The sequence below is a fragment of the Bos taurus genome, chromosome 2 (genome assembly GCF_002263795.3).
Source record: "Bos taurus isolate L1 Dominette 01449 registration number 42190680 breed Hereford chromosome 2, ARS-UCD2.0, whole genome shotgun sequence".
In the NCBI taxonomy this organism is placed as follows: domain Eukaryota; kingdom Metazoa; phylum Chordata; class Mammalia; order Artiodactyla; family Bovidae; genus Bos; species Bos taurus.
The window spans coordinates 56,081,234-56,104,232 of record NC_037329.1 but is presented as its reverse complement, the minus strand read 5'-3'; the positions used below and the strand labels follow the sequence as shown (position 1 = coordinate 56,104,232).

The window sequence follows — 22,999 nt, the reverse complement described above, 5'->3', positions numbered from 1 at the left end:
CTTCGCATGAGGTGGCCAAAGTATTGGAGTTTCAATCTCAGCATCATTCCTTCCAAAGAACACCCAGGGCTGATCTCCTCTAGAATGGACTGGTTGGATCTCCTTGCAGTCCAAGGGACTCTCAAGAGTCTTCTCCAACACCACAGTTCAAAAGCATCAATTCTTCTGTGCTCAGTTTTCTTCACAGTCAAACTCTCACATCCATACATGACCACTAGCCTTGACTAGACAGACCTTTATTGGCAAAGTAATGTCTCTGCTTTTCAATATGCTATCTAGGTTGGTCATAACCTTCCTTCCAAGGAGTAAGTGTCTTTTAATTTCATGTCTGCAATCACCATCTGCAGTGATTTTGGAATCCAAAAAAATAAAGTCTGACACTGTTTCCACTGTTTCCCCATCTATTACCCATGAAGTGTTGGGACCAGATGCCATGATCTTGGTTTTCTGAATGTTGAGCTTTAAGCCAACTTCTTCACTCTCTACTTTCATCAAAAGGCTTTATATTTCCTCTTCACTTTCTGCCATAAGGGTGGTGTCATATACATATCTGAGGTTATTGATATTTCTCCTGGCAAACTTGATTCCAGCTTGTGCTTCTTCCAGCCCAGCGTTTCTCATGATGTACTCTGCATATAAGTTAAATAAGCAGGGTGGCAATATACAGCCTCGACGTACTCCTTTCCCTATTTGGAACCAGTCTGTTGTTCTATGTCCAGTTCTAACTATTGCTTCCTGACCTGCATACAGGTTTCTCAAGAGATAGGTCAGGTGGTCTGGTATTCCCATCTCTTTCAGAATTTCCACAGTTTATTGTGATCCACACAGTCCAAGGCTTTGGCATAGTCAATAAAGCAGAAATAGATGTTTTTCTGGAACTCTCTTGCTTTTTCCATGATCCAGCGGATGTTGGCAATTTGATCTCTGGTCCCTCCTCCTTTTCTTAAACCAGCTTGAACATCTGGATGTTCACAGTTCACGTATTGCTGAAGCCTGGCTTGGACAATTTTAAGCATTACTTTACTAGCGTATGAGATGAGTTTAACTGTGCTGTAGTTTGAGCATTCTTTGGCATTTCCTTTCTTTGGGATTGGAATGAAAACTGACCTTTTCCAGTCTTGTGGCCACTGCTGAGTTTTCCAAATTTGCTGGCATATTGAGTGTAGTACTTTCACAGCATCATCTTTCAGGATTTAAAATAGCTCAACTGGAATTCCATCACATCCACTAGCTTTTTTTGTAGTGATGCTTTCTAAGGAAGGCCTACTTGACTTCGCATTTCAGGATGTCTGGCTCTAGGTGAGTGATCACACCATCGTGATTATCTTGGTCCTGAAGATCTTTTTTGTACAGTTCTTCTGTGTATTCTTGCCACCTCTTCTTAATATCTTCTGCTTCTGTTAGGTCCATACCATTTCTGTCCTTTATTGAGCCCATCTTTGCATGAAATGTTCCCTTGGTATCTCTAATTTTCTTGAAAAGATCTCTAGTCTTTCCCATTCTGTTGTTTCCCTCTATTTCTTTGCATTGATCTCTTAGGAAGGCTTTCTTATCTTTCCTTGTTGTTCTTTGGAACTCTGCATTCAAATGAGAATATCGTTCTTTTTCTCCTTTGCTTTTTGCTTCTCTTCTTTTCACAGCTATTTGTAAGGTTTCCTCAGACAGCCATTTTGCTTTTTTGCATTTCTTTTCCATGTTGATGGTCTTGATCCTTGTCTCCTGTACAACGTCATGAACCTCAGTCCATAGTTCATCAGGCACTCTGTCTATCAAATCTAGTCCCTTAAATCTTTTTCTTACTTCCACTGTATAATCATAAGGGATTTGATTTAGGTCATACCTGAATGGTCTAGTGGTTTTCCCTGCTTTCTTCAAATTAAGTCTGAATTTGGCAATAAGGAGTTCATGACCTGAGCCATAGTCATCTCCTGGTCTTGTTTTTGATGACTGTTTAGAGCTTCTCCATCTTTGGCTGTAAAGAAAATAATCTATGTGATTTTGGTGTTGACCATCTGGTGATGTCCATGTATAGAGTCTTCTCTTGTGTTGTTGGAAAAGGGTGTTTGCTATGACCAGTGCGTTCTCTTGGCAAAACTGTATTAAACTTTGCCCTGCTTCATTCCGTATTCCAAGGCCAAATTTGCCTGTTATTCCAGGTGTTTCTTGACTTCCTATTTTTGCATTCCAGTAGCCTATAATGAAAGGACATCTTTTTTGGCTATTAGTTCTAAAAGGTCTTGTAGGTCTTCATAGAACCATTCAACTTCAGCTTCTTCAGTATTACTGGTTGGGGCATAGGCTTGGATCACCGTGATAATGAATGGTTTGCCTTGGAAACAAACAGAGATCATTCTGTTGTTTTTTAGACTGCATCCGAGTACTGAATTTTGGACTCTTTTGTTGACCATGATGGCTACTCCATTTCTTCTAAAGGATTCCTGCCCACAGTAGAAGATATAACGGTCATCTGAGTTAAATTCACCCATTCCCAACCATTTTAGTTCTCTGATTCCTAGAATATCAACATTCACTCTTTCCATCTCCTTTTTGACCATTTCCAATTTGCCTTGATTCATGGACCTAACATTCCAGGTTCCTATGCAATATTGTTCTTTATAGCATCAGACTTTGCTTCTATCACCAGTCACATCCACAGCTGGGTATTGTTTTTGTTTTGGCTCCATCGCTTCATTCTTTCTGGAGTTATTTCTCCACTGATCTTCTGTAGCATATTGGGCACCTAATGACCTGGGGAGTTCCTCTCCTCTTTCAGTATCCTATCATTTTGCCTTTTCATACTGCTCATGGGGTTCTCAAGGCAAGAATACTGAAGTGGTTTGCCTTTCCCTTCACCAGTGGACCACATTCTGTCAGACCTCTCCACCATGACCCACCTGTCTTGGGTGGCCCCACACAGCATGGCTTAGTTTCATTGAGTGAGACAAGGCTGTGTTCTGTGTGATCAGATTGGCTAGTTTTCTGTGATTATGGTTTCAGTGTGTCTGCCCTCTGATGCCCTCTTGCAACACCTACCGTCTTACCTGGTTTTCTCTTACCTTGGATGTGGGGTATCTCTTCACGGCTGCTCCAGCAAAGTGCAGCTGCTGCTCCTTACCTTGGACATGGAGTAGCTCCTCTCTGCCCCCCTGCGCCCTTGAAGTTGCTTCAGTCATATCCAATTCTTTGCAACTCAATGAGCTGTAGCCCCCCAGGCCCCTCTGTCCATGGGGTTCTCCAGGCAAGAATACTAGAGGAGGTTGCTATGCCTTCCTCCAACAGATCTTCCTGACCCAGGGATCAAACCCATGTCTCCTACACTTCAGGTGGATTCTTTGTCCCACTGAGCCACGTGGGAAGAGGCTTACCTGTTAATCACCAGAGATAAGTCTAGACTCTTACCAGCCCAGAGATAGCACTGAAAGGAATTTACTAAAATGACCCTTATCTTTATTTAGTTTTTCTCATATAATTACCTTCTTATAGCTTACTTTCTTTAAGTCTAAAACCTTTTCCCTTTATCTTTCTATTTCTCTACAAATTAATGGCTTTATCAAATTGCCAACATAAACTGGATCATTGAAAAAGCAAGGGAGTTTCAGAAAAAAATCCACTTTTGCTTTATTGACTACACTAAAGCCTTTGACTGTGTGGATCACAATAAAATGTGGAAAATTCTTAAAGAGATAGGAATCTCAGACCACCTGACCTGCCTCCTGAGATATCTGTATGCAGGTCAGGAAGCAACAGTTAGAAATGGACATGGAACAAAAGACTGGTTCCAAATCTGGAAAGGAGTATGTCAAGGCTGTATATTGTCACCCTGCTTATTTAACTTATATGCAGAGTACATCATGCGAAATGCCAGGCTGGATGAAGTACAAGCTGGAATCAAGATTGCCAGGAGAAATATCAATAAACTCATATATACAGATGACACCATCCTTATGGAAGAAAGTGAAGAAGAACTAAAGAGCCTCTTGATGAAAGTGAAAGAGGAGAGTGAAAAAGTTGGCTTAAAACTCAACATTCAGAAAACTAAGATCATGGCACCTGGTCCCATCATTTCATGGCAAATAGATGGGGAAGCAATAGAAACAGTGAGACTTTATTTTGGGGGGCTCCAAAATCACTGCAGATGGTGACTGCAGCCATGAAATTAAAAGACGCTTGCTCCTTGGAAGAAAAGCTATGACCAACCTAGATAGCATATTAGAAAGCAGAGACATTACTTTACCAACAAAGGTCCAACTAATCAAAGCTATGGTTTTTCAAATAATCATGTATGGATATGAGAGCTGGACTATAAAGAAAGCTGAGTGCTGAAGAATTGATGCTTTTGAACTGTGGTGTTGGAGAAGACTCTTGAGAGTCCCTTGGACTGCAAGGAGATCCAACCTATCAATCCTAAAGATCAGTCCTGGGTATTCATTGGAAGGACTGATGCTGAAGCTGAAACTCCAATACTTTGGCCACCTTATGCGAAGAACCGACTCATTGGAAAAGACCCTGATGCTGGGAAAGATTAAAGGCAGGAGAAGAGGATGACAGAGGATGAGATGGTTAGGTGGCATCACGGATGTGATGGACATGAGTTGAGTAGGCTCCGTGAGTTGGTAATGGACTGGGAAGCCTGGCTGCAGTCCATGGGGTCGCAAAGAGTCAGACACTACTGAGCGACCTAAGTGAACTGACTGAAGATGATATACACACATGTTCACACCACTCCTTTGAGCTATTCTTCAGTGTGTTTCTCTCACATGCATGTGTGCTACACAAGTTAATAAGCTCTGTTTTTGTCTTTTGTCAGTCTAAGTTCTAGGGCCCTAGCCAGACCCTGGAAGGAATAAGGTAGATGCAATAACCTAGGAAGATAGATGAAATAATTTTTTTTTATATTTTTTTCTCCAACTGCAAGTATCTATATTGTTTTTATATTAACTTGATATAAATTATTGCTTGAAATAATCCCCTCAATTCACTCTGCTTTAAGAAGTCACTGATGACCTACAGAGCTACAGAACTAAGGTAATAACTTCCTTGATATTTATTTTATCAAGTTAAGATTTTAGCATCTCCTCCATTCTCCTTCATATAAATCATTTTACCTGGGACAATTATTCTATCATTCAAGTTCTTAATGACTGGTAAAAATTATGTGCCTTGTGAAAATAACATGCAAAATTAGAAGAAACCCAGAATTAGTGACAAGCTTTTGTTAAGAAGTGGTTTTATTTTTTTCTAAAAGATCATTTTAAAAGGTTTAATACCTATACAGATGACTCACTGGATATGTCCCCGATGCTGGGAAAGATCAAGGGTAGAAGGAGAAGAGGGCATCAGAGGATAAGATGACTGGATGGCATCACTGATGCAGTGCACATGAACAAGGGGCAAACTCCGGGAGATGGTGAGTGGCAGGGAGACCTGGCATGCTGCATCCATGGGGTTGCAAAGAGTTGGACACAACTGGGTGACTGAACAAGAACAACAACCTATAGTTTTTTACTTTGCCTAAACTATATTTTATAGCTTGATAGGTAAAATAAAGCAAACTATCTTTAAAGCACTAAATTGTGTCACTTCAATATTTTAAAATTATAGTTCCTGTCAATATAATCCTAAACATTTCCTTGGGCTATATACTTTTTCCCCTAGACACACAGAATAATTCAGATTGTGGACAAAATTGTCCCTTTTAAACCTGTTAAACCCAGCCCCCTACCCAGGTCCAGTTTCATTTCTCCCATTTACAAGATGCTTTAAAGGTTCTGATTTTCAGCGTATCAAACTAATGCAAAACAAGTATGTGGCCTTCACTACTGAGTGTTCTCTTTGGAAACCATGACTGTTGAGAGATGGGGAAAATCTGAATGTATAAAGCATTTTTGGTTAATGAACTGCCTTTTATAAGGGATTTTCATATAATATAGAAGAGCTTCCCTTTTTGGTGTAAGTTTTGTGATCGTTAATCTTCCACACTCTCATCTTTGTCATCCTCGAGGTGTAATGACTATAAAAAAAAAAACAATAATAATAACCTGAAATATTGGAAAGCAACTACTGCAGAGGTGGGAGAAATACACTTGCAGATGACAGCGCCATGCTAAATTTAGATCATGAGGTCCCTTGGTATTTATGCCCGCATTACTGATGAGGCGTACTGAGTAAGAGGGCCATCTCCCAGAAGTGTATTAGTAATTTTCAGATAAAATTATGAGCATACCTTTCCCAAAGTGGAACACACTTCATTTCCTGTTTGACTGATTATACTGTGGTACCTAACAAGTTTAGGAACCAGTTCATCTTGCAGTGGAAACAGTAAATCTTTGATGCACTGTTAAGTGCTAATGCTAAAATAAATAAATAAATAAACCTGTTTTTTTTCCCCTCCCTTTTTTACTAAGACTAAGGAAAGGAAATCCCCTTCTCCTCTCATAACTCAAAAGCAAAAATGTATGTCTTCTTCAAATTCCAGTTGAAACTTAAAAATATCACCAATTTTGTAACAACTTATTCCTCTATTTTTCTTTCCATAAAGAATGAGTTGTTCTATTTTTCATTGTGTCTACTTATATTATCTTTATGCTGTCTTGAAATAGTACTCATTAATGGTATGTGTTTTTGTTGTTGTTTAACTCTACAGAAGATCTCATCAAACGGTTTATGTTTCTATTCTTTTCCTTTACTGGACTATGACTTTGATAATGTATCCCAGGTTTTATTTTCAGAGTCTAGAACCTAAATACCCTTCATAATTTTTTTTTAAATACTTCATCACATTTGAGTAAAAGATCAAATTAAAAAACATAATAATTTAAATTATTTGTGTGTACATGAATGTATAATTTTAATATCAGTTTGTTAATTCCCCTGGTCTTTTTGGTAACATATTATTATCATTTCTTTCATGGTACATAGCCTTATATGTTGATTGAGCTTCATGCATAATAAAAGTGTGCTGAGTAATAAGTATATATAAATATTCTTATTTTTAAATAGTGAGATGCTTGAGCTCTTTTGACATGCTAAGCAGTGTTTATGAATGCTATCCATAAAAATTTTTAAAATCCACAAATACACAATAAGGGTTGGAATGATTAAACAATTAAAAGTTAATAGTTTGGCAGGCTTCAAGAAGGTATACTTGAAAGTTGAGTAAACAAATGACTTTTGGTTGGGATCACATTTATAGTGAAGAGAAAACATCAAGAAAATGAAATATATAGTACAGTAGATTCTTAAGAAAAAGCCAAAAATTGAAATGCTGATTGACAAGTCAAGATACTTTATATGAGGCTTAAGGGATAAAATTCATAATATGCAAACATTGTAAACTTGGCAATCACTTTAAATAGTAAATTAAAATCCCCTCTTCTGCAAACTGCTCTAAGCGTTTAATGCATCCAAGACAGAGCAACAACTCTTAATTGAAAATATTTGGTTCGACAATGGATAATGAGAATGGTGATTTGTATTTAACAGAAACAAAGTTATTCAGCCCAACCTGCCTCTAGGTAGCAGTTACTTTGTCTTCAGTGATGCACATTCATAAAATATAAAGTTGGGTCTTTTGATAAGATCAGGATGAACTTCTCTTTCAAGTTATATCACACATAAGGATATAACAGGAAACAAGTAAGGGAAATCCAGTAAATTAAACTATAAAAACCATTCTGCAAAAAGAAGAAAACCTAATATATCAGTGACATTACTGTTTAAAATATGCATTTAAAAATTCAGAAATAATTAATTGTACAGCTAAACTGGTGCTTGCCTACCCCTGGCTGCTTAGAAAAGCTGGCTGCAGTGTCCTAATTGGCCCCATGTTTCTGAGGAGTACATAAGCTGTACATTTTTCTTTCCACTCTCTATGCTTGAAAGAGTACTGGTTTTATTCCTTGATCTTTGCTTGAGGTTAGGTAATCACTATATGAAATCAGCCTCTGTGGGCATAGCATAATGGTTAAGATTTAATATGACTTTGGAAGCAGATAAACTTGGTTTGAATTGCAACTCTACCATTCATGACAGGCAACTAATTTCTTTCAACAAGCCTCAATTTCTGAATCTATAAAGGAGGAGTAAGAAAGCCTTCCAGAAATGATTACTATGAGATGATTAATGAAAACATTTTCCAAGTACCTGGCATATTTTAAGTCCTTAATAAATAGGCAAAATAATTACGCTATTTTTGTTACCAAAATGATGATTCTATATCATCATCATCATACATCCCAGGCTAAGTGCATGCAAACACAAAGCGTAACTTTAGTGAGAATATAGCTTTCATAAAGGGTGATAGAAAATGATTGTTTTGAGTTGACATTCCCCAGCCTTGCCAGACAGAATATTGTTTTTTCTCCTCACATTTTGCACATATTTTTCCTATATATTTTTCCCCAAAATAATGTATAATCTGACAATCAATATGCATAGGAGAAAAATCAATTAACAGTAAGTATCTCCTCCTTTCCTAATCACCTAATTTTCTTCATAGAAATGGTTCAGGGAATGCAGTGGGGAGGAGTTTAAGCCAGAGATTGCCCAGACAGATTCATTATGAAAAAAGAAATTAAAATAGTTTCCTAAGTGTAAAATATCAGTGAACTTCAGTAAGTAAATAAAAGTAAAAAAAATCCCTATGCATATAATATTTCATAGGTATGACAGTCATGTATACAAACAAAAATAGGTTTGTGCTTACTTTTTCACACATTCATATGTTCATTTATAGGACTCAAAAATTCCATTTTAGAAATATTCTCAGGGGAATAGTTTTAAAAGAATCTTATAAAGTGAGATTACAGTGCCATGAATTCTAGGGAGTACTTCAAAGATTCTTCCATTATCAAATGTTTCCATATGAGACTTAACCTTGATACTACAATAAATCACATTTAAATTTGTATATAAACCAAAAACAAGTTTTTTTTGTGGGGGAGGAGAGTCTGCTTATTTACACTACAGCTCTAAATTGCCCATTTAAAAAAATGGACAGAAAAAAAAAAACTTTAAAAAAAGAAAACAAATCGGAAATACCTAAGTATTTTGCATAACTTCATAAATAATATATTAGTGAATATATTTAAAGAAAATGGTTCAAGCACACACAGTAAAAAGACTACAACTTGAAAAACAGTTACTATGGAACATAGCTTTTAATCTGTTTTAATAGCACCTATAATAATCTTGAAAACATCATCTTAACTGGTGCCACACAAATGAACAATTTAAACTAACTGAATATAGATAAGAATTTCCTGCTAGAAAGTTACTCAGCAGTAATACTTTTTACAATTAATTTACAGATAAGAGTCTCTCTAGCCTACTGGGATAGATCAAAAATCGCAATTAACAAGGTTGAAATGAATAAGGGTTGCATTCTGAATAATTTATTCTATATTTATACTCTGTGCTTAAAAAGAAAAAAAACTTGTCAATAAGTAGATAAACTGACCAACTGATTTTTACTTGTTCTTTCTTTTTTGAGAAACATCTGAGATGCTAGAAAACTGACAGGTCGAGGACAGGCCACCCCTAAGTGTGAATATGTAGGCGTATTAATTATTTTGATTTAAAGTTACTTAAACAGCTGGTAAAAGAAGAATACACTGACCCTCTTTTGTTTTTCTGAAAACAAGGACTAATTCTCCCATGAAAAGCTATCCTCCTAATACCAGGAAGATAGAAGGTGTCCTTATTGCCAGAGATAGGGAATCCAAGGCCCAAACAGCAGTATTAATAAGGTTTGTTACCTCTTCATTACTTTGGAACTGCGAGTTCAAACCCCTTTGTTTTGTCAAATCTTCACAAACAATTTTATTTATCTAATAGGTAAAAAGCTTCCTGCTTTCGTTACTTCTTTGGGTCTCATTTTTATGGGGGTCCCATATGTACATAATTAAAATGTTTTTCCTGTTTTTCTTCTCCTGCCTTCTGTGAATTTAACTACAGGTATACCTCATTTTATTTCTCTCTGCTTTACTGTGCACTCTGCAGATACTGTGTTTCCTGCAAATCGAATGTTTGTGTCAACCCTGTACCTAGTAGGGCTATTAGCACCACTTTTTCCAACAGCATCTGACTACTGCCTGTCTCTGTGCCACAGTCTGGTTAATATCTCATAATTTTACATCATTATATTTCTTATGTTGATCTGTGATCAGTAATCTTTGCCATTACTATGATGACTTGCTGAAGGTTCAGATGATGGTTAGGAATTTAGCAATAAAGTATTTTTTAATTAAGGTATGTACACCCTTTGTTTGTTTTAAGACACAATGTTATCACCCACTTGAAAGACTATAGTATGGTGTACAACATAACTTTTATATGCACTGGAAAACCAAAAATTTTTGTGTGACTCACTTAATTGTCATATTTGCTTTATTTCAGTGGTCTAGAACTGAAGCTGTAATATCTCCGAGGTATATATGCATTAGACCAGCCAAAAGAACCTAGAAAGTGATAGGAAAGCCTCTTCCTCCCCTACAGAGCCAAATGACCACAAGCTTAGACAAGGAAGGGAGAAGAAACAGCAAGAGGAACGCATTTACCAATGGACAACACAGCCTGTCATTAACGTCACAGAGACCAGCAATCTTAACACTTGGTAAACATGACTAGTAACCTAAGTTACTGGGAGGAACTTGCAACCAATGCCTGTAATAAAGCAAGATGAGGGCACAGCTGTCTATTGCCCTGGGGCAGATATGCTGACAAAATCTGAGAGCAGAAGAGTATTTCAAACGTGTTTGCCTCTGAGCATCAACATCAAGACAATATAGAGTTAAATCCTCAGATGTGCATAAAAGTTTGTTCATCTCAGAGGCCCACTTGGTTACATATATTCCTTTGCCACATTTCTGTGGATTTTGTTCTATGTTTATTCTTCACTGAATTCTTTTATACGCACTTAATATTGTAGACAAATCATTCAAATTCCAGTCTATGGGACCCAATATACCTTCTACTACTACTCCTGATAGGTTCTATTACAAAAGGCCAGCTGTTCTTTTCATAAGTTTTCCTCATTTAATCCTCATGAGAACTTTATAAAAATAGGCATTTTGCCTTGATTTTACAGATGAGGAAAGCAAGTACAACCAAGCTAACTGTAATTTGCTCAAGGTCAGTGGGATAAATTCACTTAGTGGAATCTAAAGTGATTTAGGTTCCTGTTCCCCTAAAGGAAAAAGAACAAGTCAAATTTTTATCTACAGGCTGAATACAAAATCTGATAATGAAAATCTGTTTATTGAATATCTAACTCACAATCTATACTCATGAATCCTGACTTCAAATGTGCTTTGTAATAAGGTTCTGGGTTATTTCTGGGAAAATAGTATATCTCACACAAATTAATATTTAATGGTGTCATTTTGAATTTATTTTAAAATTTTAATGATGATGTTGAAATATTAAATGGTGATGTTGTACCTTTAAAATAAATGATGGTGTTGAATCATCATCCATACACAGTTAACAGTATGTGGTGTATGACATCTGATGGGCCAACTACAAAGTGTATATAGTAGCAGTAATTCTTTTCCTTACAAACTTTCCTTACATAAGTTATACATATATAGCTCTTCTTTAATTTATTTTGAGTAGGAAAATGGAAATTTAGTATTAAGAAAGATAAGGCTTTCCCCATTATAAAAACAAGCATGTGAATTATTTTGGTGTAACTTATGGCTACCGCATTACAATGTAAGAACTTTATTTGCTCATACTGTTTCAATCACATTCACTTTTCCATTTTAAATATTCTGAACAACTCCAGATAAGCACTGACTAAATTGCTTTAGTCCAAATTAAGCCCTTTGTATGGGTCCTATCTTGTAGAATCCCTTGTTTCTTTTGTTCTATCATCTTCTACACAGAAGTATTAGCATTTCTATTTGCCTTTAATTTCTAACACTACCTTGAATTTCAATTGTGTATCACATCTTAGAACCAACAGTCCAAAGAAAAGAGTTGTTAATAGTATCATTTTACATCAGAGGCTTATTCTATGGACCACATAAAAATTCCCATTTATTGTAAATCTTAATATTATTCCTTTATTGAATCATCACTATTAAAAATGAGATACTTCAAGTAAGTATATTTCCACATTTCTAAAACTAAGAAATTAGTGCTGAAAAGCTCCATGGTACAGTAATTTTACTCCAAGATTTAAAAATATATAGTATTTAATTCAAAGCAAAATTATGGTTTTCTTTTATATATATACATTTAATATAATATAAAAATCCAGGTTCATTGTTGGATTTTTTAAAAAGGTACTTTGTGATGACAAATTCAGGCCTCTCAAAGAAGTATAAGAGAAGATGAGGAAAGTGATTACTGTTTGAAAAGATTAGCATAATGTATAGATATCTATGTGCAAATATGTAACATTATCTTCTAGAAGAATCCTTATAGCTTGATTTTCAAAAATCATTTATGGGAATGACTCAAAGCTCTCTTTCAGCACCATGAAGTTTCATGTGATGATTTACAATGGTTAACAAAGGTAGAATAAAAAACTAAATAAACACCGTGCAGAGTAAATGAAAACTGCTGAAAATTAAATATTAAAGGCTTAAACTCAAATCATTGTAACTATTAATAATGCCACAACAATGATGATCAGAGGAAGCCTCAGTACATCATGTTGCCACTGAAGCAATTGGTGTATAAGGTATTCATCAGTGAGAATAAGATATTATATGTATTAATTACCTTAAGTTTTAAGCAACTTCTATACTTGAGATACTATAAAAAATTATCTTATCAAAAAAAACTTCTTCTCCAGAAAAAAATGTTTCCTTCCTACCCTACATAAACCAAATAGATTCAATAAAATCAATAAATTTATGATTTAATTTATATTATCAATCTACAATATTTTCTTTCAGGCTCAAGAGCAAAGATCCATTGTATGAGTACAGATTTGTCATATTAAAAACTGCAGTATTAACTGTGAAAAATATATATATATAATAAAACTTACCAACAGGTTCCTTTTGATTTTGAAAGAGAATCTTGCTATTACTGCCATCCATATTTGCCATATTAATTGTGTTGCCATCTGTCCAGTAGAGTTTCCTTAATTCAAAAGAGATATGGTTTAAAAATATTAGATATAGACCTACTTGTTGACTAGAAACATCTGTTGAAGAACTAAGTTAATATTAAATTATTGGCGCAGGATTATTTTTTTTTTCCAAGAAGTCTCCAAATTGTTGAGCCACTTGCCTGGGAAGAAGTACCACTCTTACTTTTTCCTATCATTGAAGACCCATTATCTCACTTGTTTCGCCTCTACACCCACAAACGTCCATGGGCTTCTCCAGGCAAGAATATTGGAGTGGATTGCCGTGCCCTCCTCTAGGGGATTTTCCTGCACAAGAGATCGAATCCATAGCTCTTATGTCTCCTGCATTGGCAGGCGGGTTCTTTACTACTAGTGCCACCTGGGAAGCCCTTAACTTTAACTACAGTAAATTATTTCCATTTAAAATCATTCATCAATGTTAATTCTCTTGATTCAGAAAAATCAGGTACCAGAGAAGGAAACAAAGTCATTTCAATCATTCCTGTTGAAAGCACTACAGAGAAAGACTTTCTTTTAGCTCTACATGAGTTCTCTACATGCATTCCTGAAGACTAACCAGAAGATGGGAGAATGTGATCTAATCTGCAGTGACCATAACATCAACTCACAGTAAACATGTTATTAACAACTGGTATTTGAAATGAAATTAACAACTTTTCTAGGCCTCTCTCTCTCTTTTTCTCATTCTGAACTGTCACTCTTTATAAACATAAATTGATAAAATTTTACAGTAATATGTAAAAACTTGATTTCATGCAGAAAGCAGAAATCGTTAACCCGGGATCGCCTATAATGTCCATATTCACATTTGCCTTTTTTACTGTATAGCTTATATGTATATACACATATGTATATGTTTGTCTCTTCTGAATTCAACAAAGTTTTTACACAATATCAGAGCAAAGGTGTATAAAATTTTGAAAAACTTAAAAAAAAATCATACTTTACCCCCTGACTGGGTGAGCTGCTAGACACTGTGGTTTATCGATTCCATGGATAATTGAGGTTTTCAAGGAGCCATCTAGTCTTGCCACATTAATTTGTGTTTCATCAAATTCTGAGCTAATCCAGTATAAATTACGTGAGACCCAGTCCACGGTTAACCCTCTGATACTCTGAATATCTGTACAACAGGAAAGAGAAAATCACAAGTGAATGAAATGTCTCATTGTTTTGGCTTTCCAAGTCAGTTATTTTCTGTCTCAGGGAAAATTTAATTTACACTTTAATTTGTTAGCTAAAATTGTACAAGATGTAATCTCATTCCCTTATCAGCCCTTCTTAAGGCATGAATAATCATTAATGTCTTACTGCTGAGCCATTTGAAAACCTGAAGTAACAATTAGCATTAAATTTGCACTAACAGTCAATGATTCGCTAGTAAACACTAAGGAGCAGATGCAGGCAGCAGTCCTATGGGCCAAGGTGACCAAAATTCAAATTAGAGTAATAGCTTCTCTAGTTGGTAGTACATCTTTCTAGTCAGGAGAAAGTACTTGTGGGCCATCAACAAATGGGCCATTTTATCTGTTAAGTGCCAATTTGTTACCAAAATTAAATAAAACAATTCAACTTTCTGAAAAGAATTATCAGAGAGTTGAACATCTTTAAAATGGATAATTAGCAGAAATTGACTGAGATATGAGCAAAGAAACTGAAACCCTTTTAAAATTCCTCCAATGTGGATTCTATAGAAATTACTGAAATCTAATTATGTTTTTATTCATTACAGCCAATATGAATATTTGGGTTGCTATTACTTGATTATTCAATTGGGCATCTTTTTAAAAAATGATGGAAAGTAGGCTTAAATATAATTGCACATTTTAATTAAAGAAACAAATGAAAAATAAAGTGTTAAAATAATGGATACTAGGAAATCTTTTCAACATATTAACAGATACACAATTCAGTTCAGCTCAGTTGGTCAGTCGTGTCTGACTCTTTGCAACCCCATGGACTGAACCATGCCAGGCCTCCCTGTCCATCACCAACTCCCAGAATTTAACCAAACTCATGTCCATTGAGTCAGTGATGCCTTCCAACCATCTCATATTCTGTTGGCCCCTTCTCCTCCTGCCTTCAATCTTTCCCAGCATCAGGGTCTTTTCCAGTGAGTCAGTTCTTCACATCAGGTGGCCAAAGTATTGGAATTTCAGTTTCAACATCAATCCTTCCAATGAATATTCAGGACTGATTTCCTTTAGGATGGACTGGTTGGATCTCACTGCAGTCCCAGGGACTCTCAAGAGTCTTCTCCAACACCACAGTTCAAAAGCATCAATTCTTCGGCACTCATCTTTCTTTATAGTCCATCTCTCCCATCCATACGTGACTACTGGAAAACCACAGCTTTGACTAGACAGACCTTTGTTGGCAAAGTAATGTCTCTGCTTTTTAATACGCTGTCTGGGTTGGTCATACACAAGGCCAGTTTAATTCTCAATTTGTAGCATTTGAATGCATAACTGAGTATTTTATTTTTAAAAGTTTTAATATTTGCTAGCATGCTGTACCTCTTAGGGTTCTCCAGACTCCTGATACTCAAATTTATCAGACATTTAGAGACTGTGCAAATGAAGATTCTGATTCAGTAGATCTGAGAAGGCACCTAAGATTCTGCAAGTTAAAACTAATACCAAGTGCTGCAGCTACTGCTCCAGAGCAGCAGTTCCATGCAAAATGCTTCTAGAAATGCAGAGTGGCTGCTACTTAGCTCATCTAATTTCTGTCTGGTCTGTGCTCAGTCATGGCTGATTCTTTGTGACACCATGGACTATAACCTGCCAGGTTCCTCTGTCCAAATAATTTACCAGGTAAGAATACTGGAGAAGGTTGCCATTTCCTCTTCCAGAGGATCTTTCTAGCCCAGGGATCGAACTTGTGAACTTGTGTCTCCTGTGTCTCTTGCATTGACAAGCTGATTCTTTACCACCGTACCACCTGGGAAGCCCATCTAATTGCTACATCTTCCCTTTTTATAATTTTCAAAAGATGCCATCAAGCAAAAGGTGTCATTTTCAAAAGGTGAAAACTCCAGATTTGTAAAATTTGCCAGCTAGTTCAAAGTTTAAAAAAAAAGGGATTCCTGGCAGTTCTGGGTCAGCTGTGACATGCCTTGCTGGCACAGGAGGCTCAACCTCAAGTTTACAAACTTGAGTCTTGACAGAGCCTGCTTTCCTGCTCAATATTCATTTCATTATTTCTAAATAACTTGTAATCACAGTGTCCTAAAAAGTATTCCCCATGTTTTAATTTCTCCTCTAAGCAGCAACTTCTCACTCTGCAAGGTACCTTTCATCATTAATTTCTGTTAAGTTGGCAGATTTTAAATACAAACTTCATTTCTCAAACCAATGCTGGAAATTTATTTGTATTTTTACTTATTCTCATTCAGTCTCCCTTTCATTGAGAAACAATAAGAAAAAATAATAACACAACATCTTTGTAAAGCTAGACCTTCAATGTCAAGTATTTATTTTACTTCACTCAGGATATTTTTTTCCTTTCCTTTACTCTCTGGACTTAATTGGTTACTGAGAAACAATAATGAGAATTTCTGGCTTTTGTTCTAGGTTGGGTGCCTATTCTTTGTCTTTAATGAAGTCACTTAAATTTTGGCTTCTTTTTCTTATCAGCACAATGAGGCTAATTATAGATAAATCATAGGATTTTGTGAATATTAGATGATGTGTGTTTATGTAGCTTAATTCAGGATTAAGGGATACTTTGCCAATCCAAGGATTTAATGTTTTCTGCCTTTTTATCTTGAATTGCTTGGTACTGCAAAAATAAAGTTTTTATTTCCTCTAAAATACATGTTATCCAAAGTTTGCTTGCTTATTTTTTTCCTGCTGTCTCTGCTGCTCAAAATTTATTCACTTGTTTCTAAATGACTCCTAAACATACAACCTAAAGACTGCATTGCACTCTTAAATCGGAAAGCATAGCCAAATGCAATCTGTATGTTGTGCTTAGCATTTAGTTGTATCTGACTCTTTGTGACCCCATGGACTGTAGCCTGCCAGGCTCCTCTGTCCATGGGATTCTCCAGACAAGAATAGTGGAGTGGGTTGCCATGGCCTCCACCGGGTATTTTCCCAACTCAGAGATCAAATCCAGGTCTCCTGCATTGCAGGCAGATTCTTTACTGTCTGAGCCACCAGAGAAGCTCAAATATAAGTTATTAATGCCTATTTCAGATCAGATCAGATCAGTCGCTCAGTCGTGTCTGACTCTTTGTGACTCCATAAATCGCAGCACCCCAGGCCTCCCTGTCCATCACCAACTCCCAGAGTTCACTCAGACTCACGTCCATCGAGTCAGTGATGCCATCCAGCCATCTCATCCTCTGTCGTCCCCTTCTCCTCTTGCTCCCAATCCCTCCCAGCACAGAGTCTTTTCCAATGAGTCAGTCAACTCTTCGCATGAGGTGGCCAAAGTACTGGAGTTTCAGCTTTAGCATCGTTCCTTCCAAAGAAATCCCAGGGCTGATCTCCTTTAGAATGGACTGGTTGGATCTCCTTGCAGTCCAAGGGACTCTCAAGAGTCTTCTCCAACACCACAGTTCAAAAGCATCAATTCTTCGGTGCTCAGCCTTCTTCACAGTCCAACTCTCACATCCGTACATGACCACAGGAAAAACCATAGCCTTGACTAGACGAAATTTTGTTGGTAAAGTAATGTATCTGCTTTTGAATATGCTATCTAGGTTGGTCATAACTTTCCTTCCAAGGAGTAAGCGTCTTTTCCCTGTCAATTCTATGGTCCATGCTCTCTCAAATCTATTTCTAGCTTTAATATTGCATAGCATACAATCTTCTTCCTCTTTCAGGCAGTTGATTTAGTTGCCTTCAGGTTATTTTTCTGACTAGAGAGCTCTGTATCATGACCTTCAATTGTCCCAAGGTATTTGATTGCTTCCAACCACTCAAAGTGATGCTGGAATTCCTTACCCTGGCTTTCTATATAATCTGAATATAACTGTCTGTCCAACCTTATTTCTCACCATTTTTGACCCATTATCTTACCCTTGAGTCATATTGACATTTTCTGAGATTTCCATACTTGTCTTGATCTTTCCAATCTATATAGAATTACCTGGACCTCATACCTATTATTTTTTTATAATCTCATGCAAAATAGTCTAGTTGATAGGCAACATTGCCCTTCAAACACAAAAACCTAATTAATTCTATATGTTCCAGTCTTAAAGATTTTCTCCATCTATCTAACTCAATAAGACTATATCTGGTCAATCCTTTTCTATGTAACATGATAATTATATGTGAACATACTACTACTTTCACATATACTTCTTGAAGATAGGCTCTTGCTAATTTATTTTTATAGCTCTCCTCCTCAAACATACACAACATTGCCTTCAAAATAAATAGCTTTTGATGAATTCATAATATGGACAAACTATAATTATAAGGATATGTGAGCTAAGTTAAAAATATCAGATGTAAGATCCTCAAGAGTATTTTCAGGAGTACACATCTAAACATATTCAGGCAATCTTAATTCTCATTTTCTATTCTAACCCTTCTTCTGTCCATTAGTTTGGAGCTTCTAATTATCAGCATTATGTCTAAAATAAAACTTATGTCTTTTTTGACCATGATTACTGCCCAAGTCTTATTGTTTTGGAATGTCCTAGTAAGTTCACCATAAAGGGGTCAGGGGAAGAATAACAACTGCAATACATTTAATGATATTTTTGTGTTTTTTTGATAAAAAACTGAAATAATGAATTGATTCAACTCCTGTTTTCAAGTCAAGCCAAGATGTCTGAGCAAGTTTTTCAGAAAGTTCAATTTCCTATTTCTAATGACTCTCACTTCTTAAAGTAAGACAGATTAGATATTCCTAAAATTCTTCCACCACCACAAAATTCCCTGATGTATGATAAATTAAAACTTTGAAATGTGTTGTTGAGATCATAAGACAGACGGAAAAATATCTAAATGCTAATACACAATTGTATGTTACATAAAATCATAAAGGAAGCCAAGTAGGAATACAGAGGTTGGTGAGGCCATAGGGGCAACAATTTGTAATGAAAATCTAGAGATTGCTGGATTACTAGTTGCTCATTGCAAGAGTGTTCAGTCTTTAAACCAACAAAAAGTAGCAGAGCTAAACAAGTGCAATTCCCAGATATAATAATGGTCAACATCCTCAGGTGAGTTAAAAAAGAAACAAACAAACAAACAATATATATATATGCCTGCTTAAAAAGGAGTATGATTCTTTAAATAAATATAAAACATTTTTTCTGTCTCTCTTCTGGGTTTGAAAGATAAAAATCTAAGCATAGGCCTATGGTTGGGCAAGAGATGCATCCATTGTTTGTCTAGGAGAATGGTTCTTTGCTTATAATGACTCCTTTTTCTCCAAAAGAAGCAAATTCAAATCCTCTAAGGAAGAAAAAAATTTTCTCCACCCAAGCATTTACAATTTCTACACTGAATTTGTTCTCATAATAGATCAGAAAAATTAAAACACACACAAAGAATAAGACATAAGAGAAAAATAAAGAGTAGGTTTAAGTTCCCAAAGCCTACATGGTTTTAAATTATTATGTGTAACATAAAGAAAATTGAGTGGGTAATTTTAAAGGAAAAAAAATACTTAAAAATAATAAGCAAGGTACAATAATTTTTTTTTTGCAATAATTTATTTTTTAAAATCTTCTTGAAATGTATATAAATGAGAAGCAAAATAACTTGACAATATTAAAAAGAACAATTATTTAGATGGATTAACCAGCAGGTTAGACACTAGTGACTGCAAGACAACTTGTGAACTGCAAGACATCTGATGAACTGCAAGACAGTTAACTGTTAGACAAAGAAAACAGAAACAAAAAGATTAGATGAGTTGGAAGTTAGAACAAATAACTTACCACATCTAATCAGTTTCAGAAGGAAGGCATAGAGACTAGGCTAGAAAAAATAACAGAGACAATAGTTGAGGATGTTTTCTCCCTGCACTGATGAAAGAGATGGCCCAGTAAAGTTTAGATGGCTAAATAAAAACAGTCATGAGGAAAAAGAAGAACTTCAAAGCATTTAGAGAGAAAACATATATTCTGTTAAAAAAAAAAAAGGAATGACAAATTAGACAAACACAGAGATTCTCAAGAGATGTGAAAAGATAGTAAAATAATATCTGGAAAGGATTGAGAAAAAATGACACTAAACTTTGAATTTGTATTCAACAACATTATGTTCCAAACTACATCTCAACAACAAAATATTGATTTAAAAATGCACAAATGACTCAATAGCCATGTCTCTAAAGCAGATACAGAAATGACCAACAAGAACACAAAAAGATATTCAACATCACTAATCATTAGGAAATGTGATCATATGCACAAGTATATTCCACCTCACGCCTATTAATTGAAAGTGAAAGCCATTCAGTCGTGTCCAACCCTCTGTGATATCATGGACTGTAGTCCACCAAACTCCTCTGTCCAGGAATTCTCCAGGCAAGAATACTGGATTGGGTTGTCATTCCTTTATCTAGGGGATCTTCCTAACCCAGGGGTCAAACCCAGGTATCCTGCATTGCAGGCAGACTCTTCACCATCTGAGCCACCAAGGAAGCCATTCACAAGTAGGATGACAACTACTAATAATGGAAAGTTAACTAACAAACAAAAAACAAGAACAACAACAACAAAAAAGAAGAAGAAGAAGAAAATAATATTGGCAAGAATATGAAGAAACTGGAACCCTTGTGAGCTGATGATAGGAACGTAAAATGGTGCAGTCTTTGTTGGAAATAGTATGGCAGTTCCTCAAAAAATTAGAATTACCATGTGATCCAGCCATTCTACCTCTGGGTATATAACCAAAAGAATGCAAAGGTCTCAAAGAGCTACTTGTACACCTATGTTCACAGCAGCATTATTCACAATAGCCAAAAAGTGAAACAACCCAAACATCCATTGACTGTTGAATGTATAAACAAATTGGGATACATACATAAAATGGAACATTATTCAGCCTTAAAAAGAAAGGAAATTCTGACATGCTACAATATGGATGGACTTGCAGATAGCACGCTAAGAGAAAAGACCCATTCACAAGAAGGTAAGTACTAGATGATTCCTTTTATATGAGGTACCTATAGTAGTTTCAGAGACATAGAAATAGAATAGTGGTTTCTAGAAAATGAGAAGGGGGATGGGAAGTTGTTTCTTAATGGGGTGAGATTCATTTTGTAAGATGGAAAGAGTTATGGAGATTGGTTACACAATGTGAATGTACTTAACACTACTAAACTGTACAATTAAGAAGGTTTGAGATGATAAATTTACATTATGTATATTTTACTGCAATTAAAAATTATCTTTATAAAAAGAAGACTAAACAAAACTATTTTCAGATATTATATCAATAACAAATTCTCATTAAATTAAGATCCATTGAAAGATATAATTCAGAGAGAAGGCCTTAAATGAAAGAGGGATGGAGGTAAGCATGCGAACTGGTTAACATGTAGATAAATCTAAATGAAAATGGACTGGTTGTCAATTCTCTGCTTGTGAGACTCATCTTTTTTTTTTTTTTTTTTTCTTTCTATGAAGCAGACTTACTGACACCAGCATCTTGGGAGTGGACACCAAGCCTTCTGCCCCGAATGAGGTGTGCATTCAAAGAGGAGGGGATTCATAACTCTCTGAGGGCAGATATGGCTTCAGCCAGTCAAAACTCATTTGCAGTGGGTTTTTTTGGCAAGTATTTCTCTGTTCTTGCAAGCAAAGCTTAAAAAAGCAAAATGGTAATACTTGTGAAAAGCTTTCTCAAAGAAACTCTGTAAATATTAAATATTCTGTTGCATTTATGAAAAGCTTTGATCATAAAAGTATATATGTATGTGTGTATATATATCTATCTATATGTTATTATATATATAACACATGATGGTACACAAACTAAGAAAACATCAATAAATCCATAATACATCTTAAGAACATTACAAACACTTTAGGAATCTTTAATGCTCATCCTCGGACATTTTACAGCTCTCCAACTCTGAAAAACTGAGTGCTTACTCACTTGGCTTTCTCACTTTTAACACATATCCATGTTTTCTAAATCTTTTTTTTTTTAAGAACATAGGGGCAGAATCATAACTTCTTGACTAATCCTTATATGCTTTATATCCTAACCTTATCATTATTCCTGTCTTAGAGAAACAAATCACTGCTGATTAGGGAGAAAAGTCTGAAACAAGTCTCTTTTTATTTTCATATGGATCAATGTCTCTAATATCTTTCCAATTATTTGGTCAAGTTTACCTCTCACATTCATCACATTCAATTACTGCTGTTTCCGCTCTTGCTGTCTGTAATCTTCTTATACCTAGGTTTTATTTCAGATTTGGATCATTTCTATAATTGTCTAAGTGTATCCTGTCTATAATTTCTCACTTTTTCAATCTAGTTATCAAGTTTATACCTGCTTCATCTTCAAAAGAGTTTGACTGACCGATACCCATCTGTAAAAGTCTTCAGCAGTTTTCCACTGAATTTAAAGGGGAAAAACAAAAAAAGCTCCTCCGGTGTAAGACCTTCTGTTCTGCTATCATATTAACCTTCTAGTTTACTCTTCTATAAGAACAATCTATCTACAATTCACTACTTGCTCCTCTTTATACATGTGTGTTCAGCTCTTTGTGTTTACTAATAGGTACTTTTTAAATAACAGATGTCTACAATCTTCCACTAAAAGGCTTCATGGATGAAAATTTAAAATTAAAATTCTATTCAGTTCAGTTCAGTTGCTCAGTCGTATCGGACTCTTTGCGACCCCATTAACCACAGAACGCCAGGCCACCCTGTTCATCACCAAACTCATGTCCATTGAATCGGTG

The 22,999-nt window shown here is 35.7% G+C and overlaps 1 protein-coding gene across 1 annotated transcript in view; it reads right to left on the bottom strand.

The window, feature by feature from the left end:
* LOC101908548 (low-density lipoprotein receptor-related protein 1B-like) overlaps positions 1 to 22,999 on the bottom strand; it is a 150,169-nt gene that overhangs the window by 116,164 nt on the left and 11,006 nt on the right. The window contains exons 2-3 of the mRNA XM_059877475.1: positions 14,054 to 14,228; positions 13,001 to 13,095 (exon numbers count right to left, since the gene is read on the bottom strand). Of these exons, the coding sequence (XP_059733458.1) occupies positions 13,001 to 13,095; positions 14,054 to 14,228 (270 nt within the window). The remainder of the gene's footprint in view (positions 1 to 13,000; positions 13,096 to 14,053; positions 14,229 to 22,999) is intronic.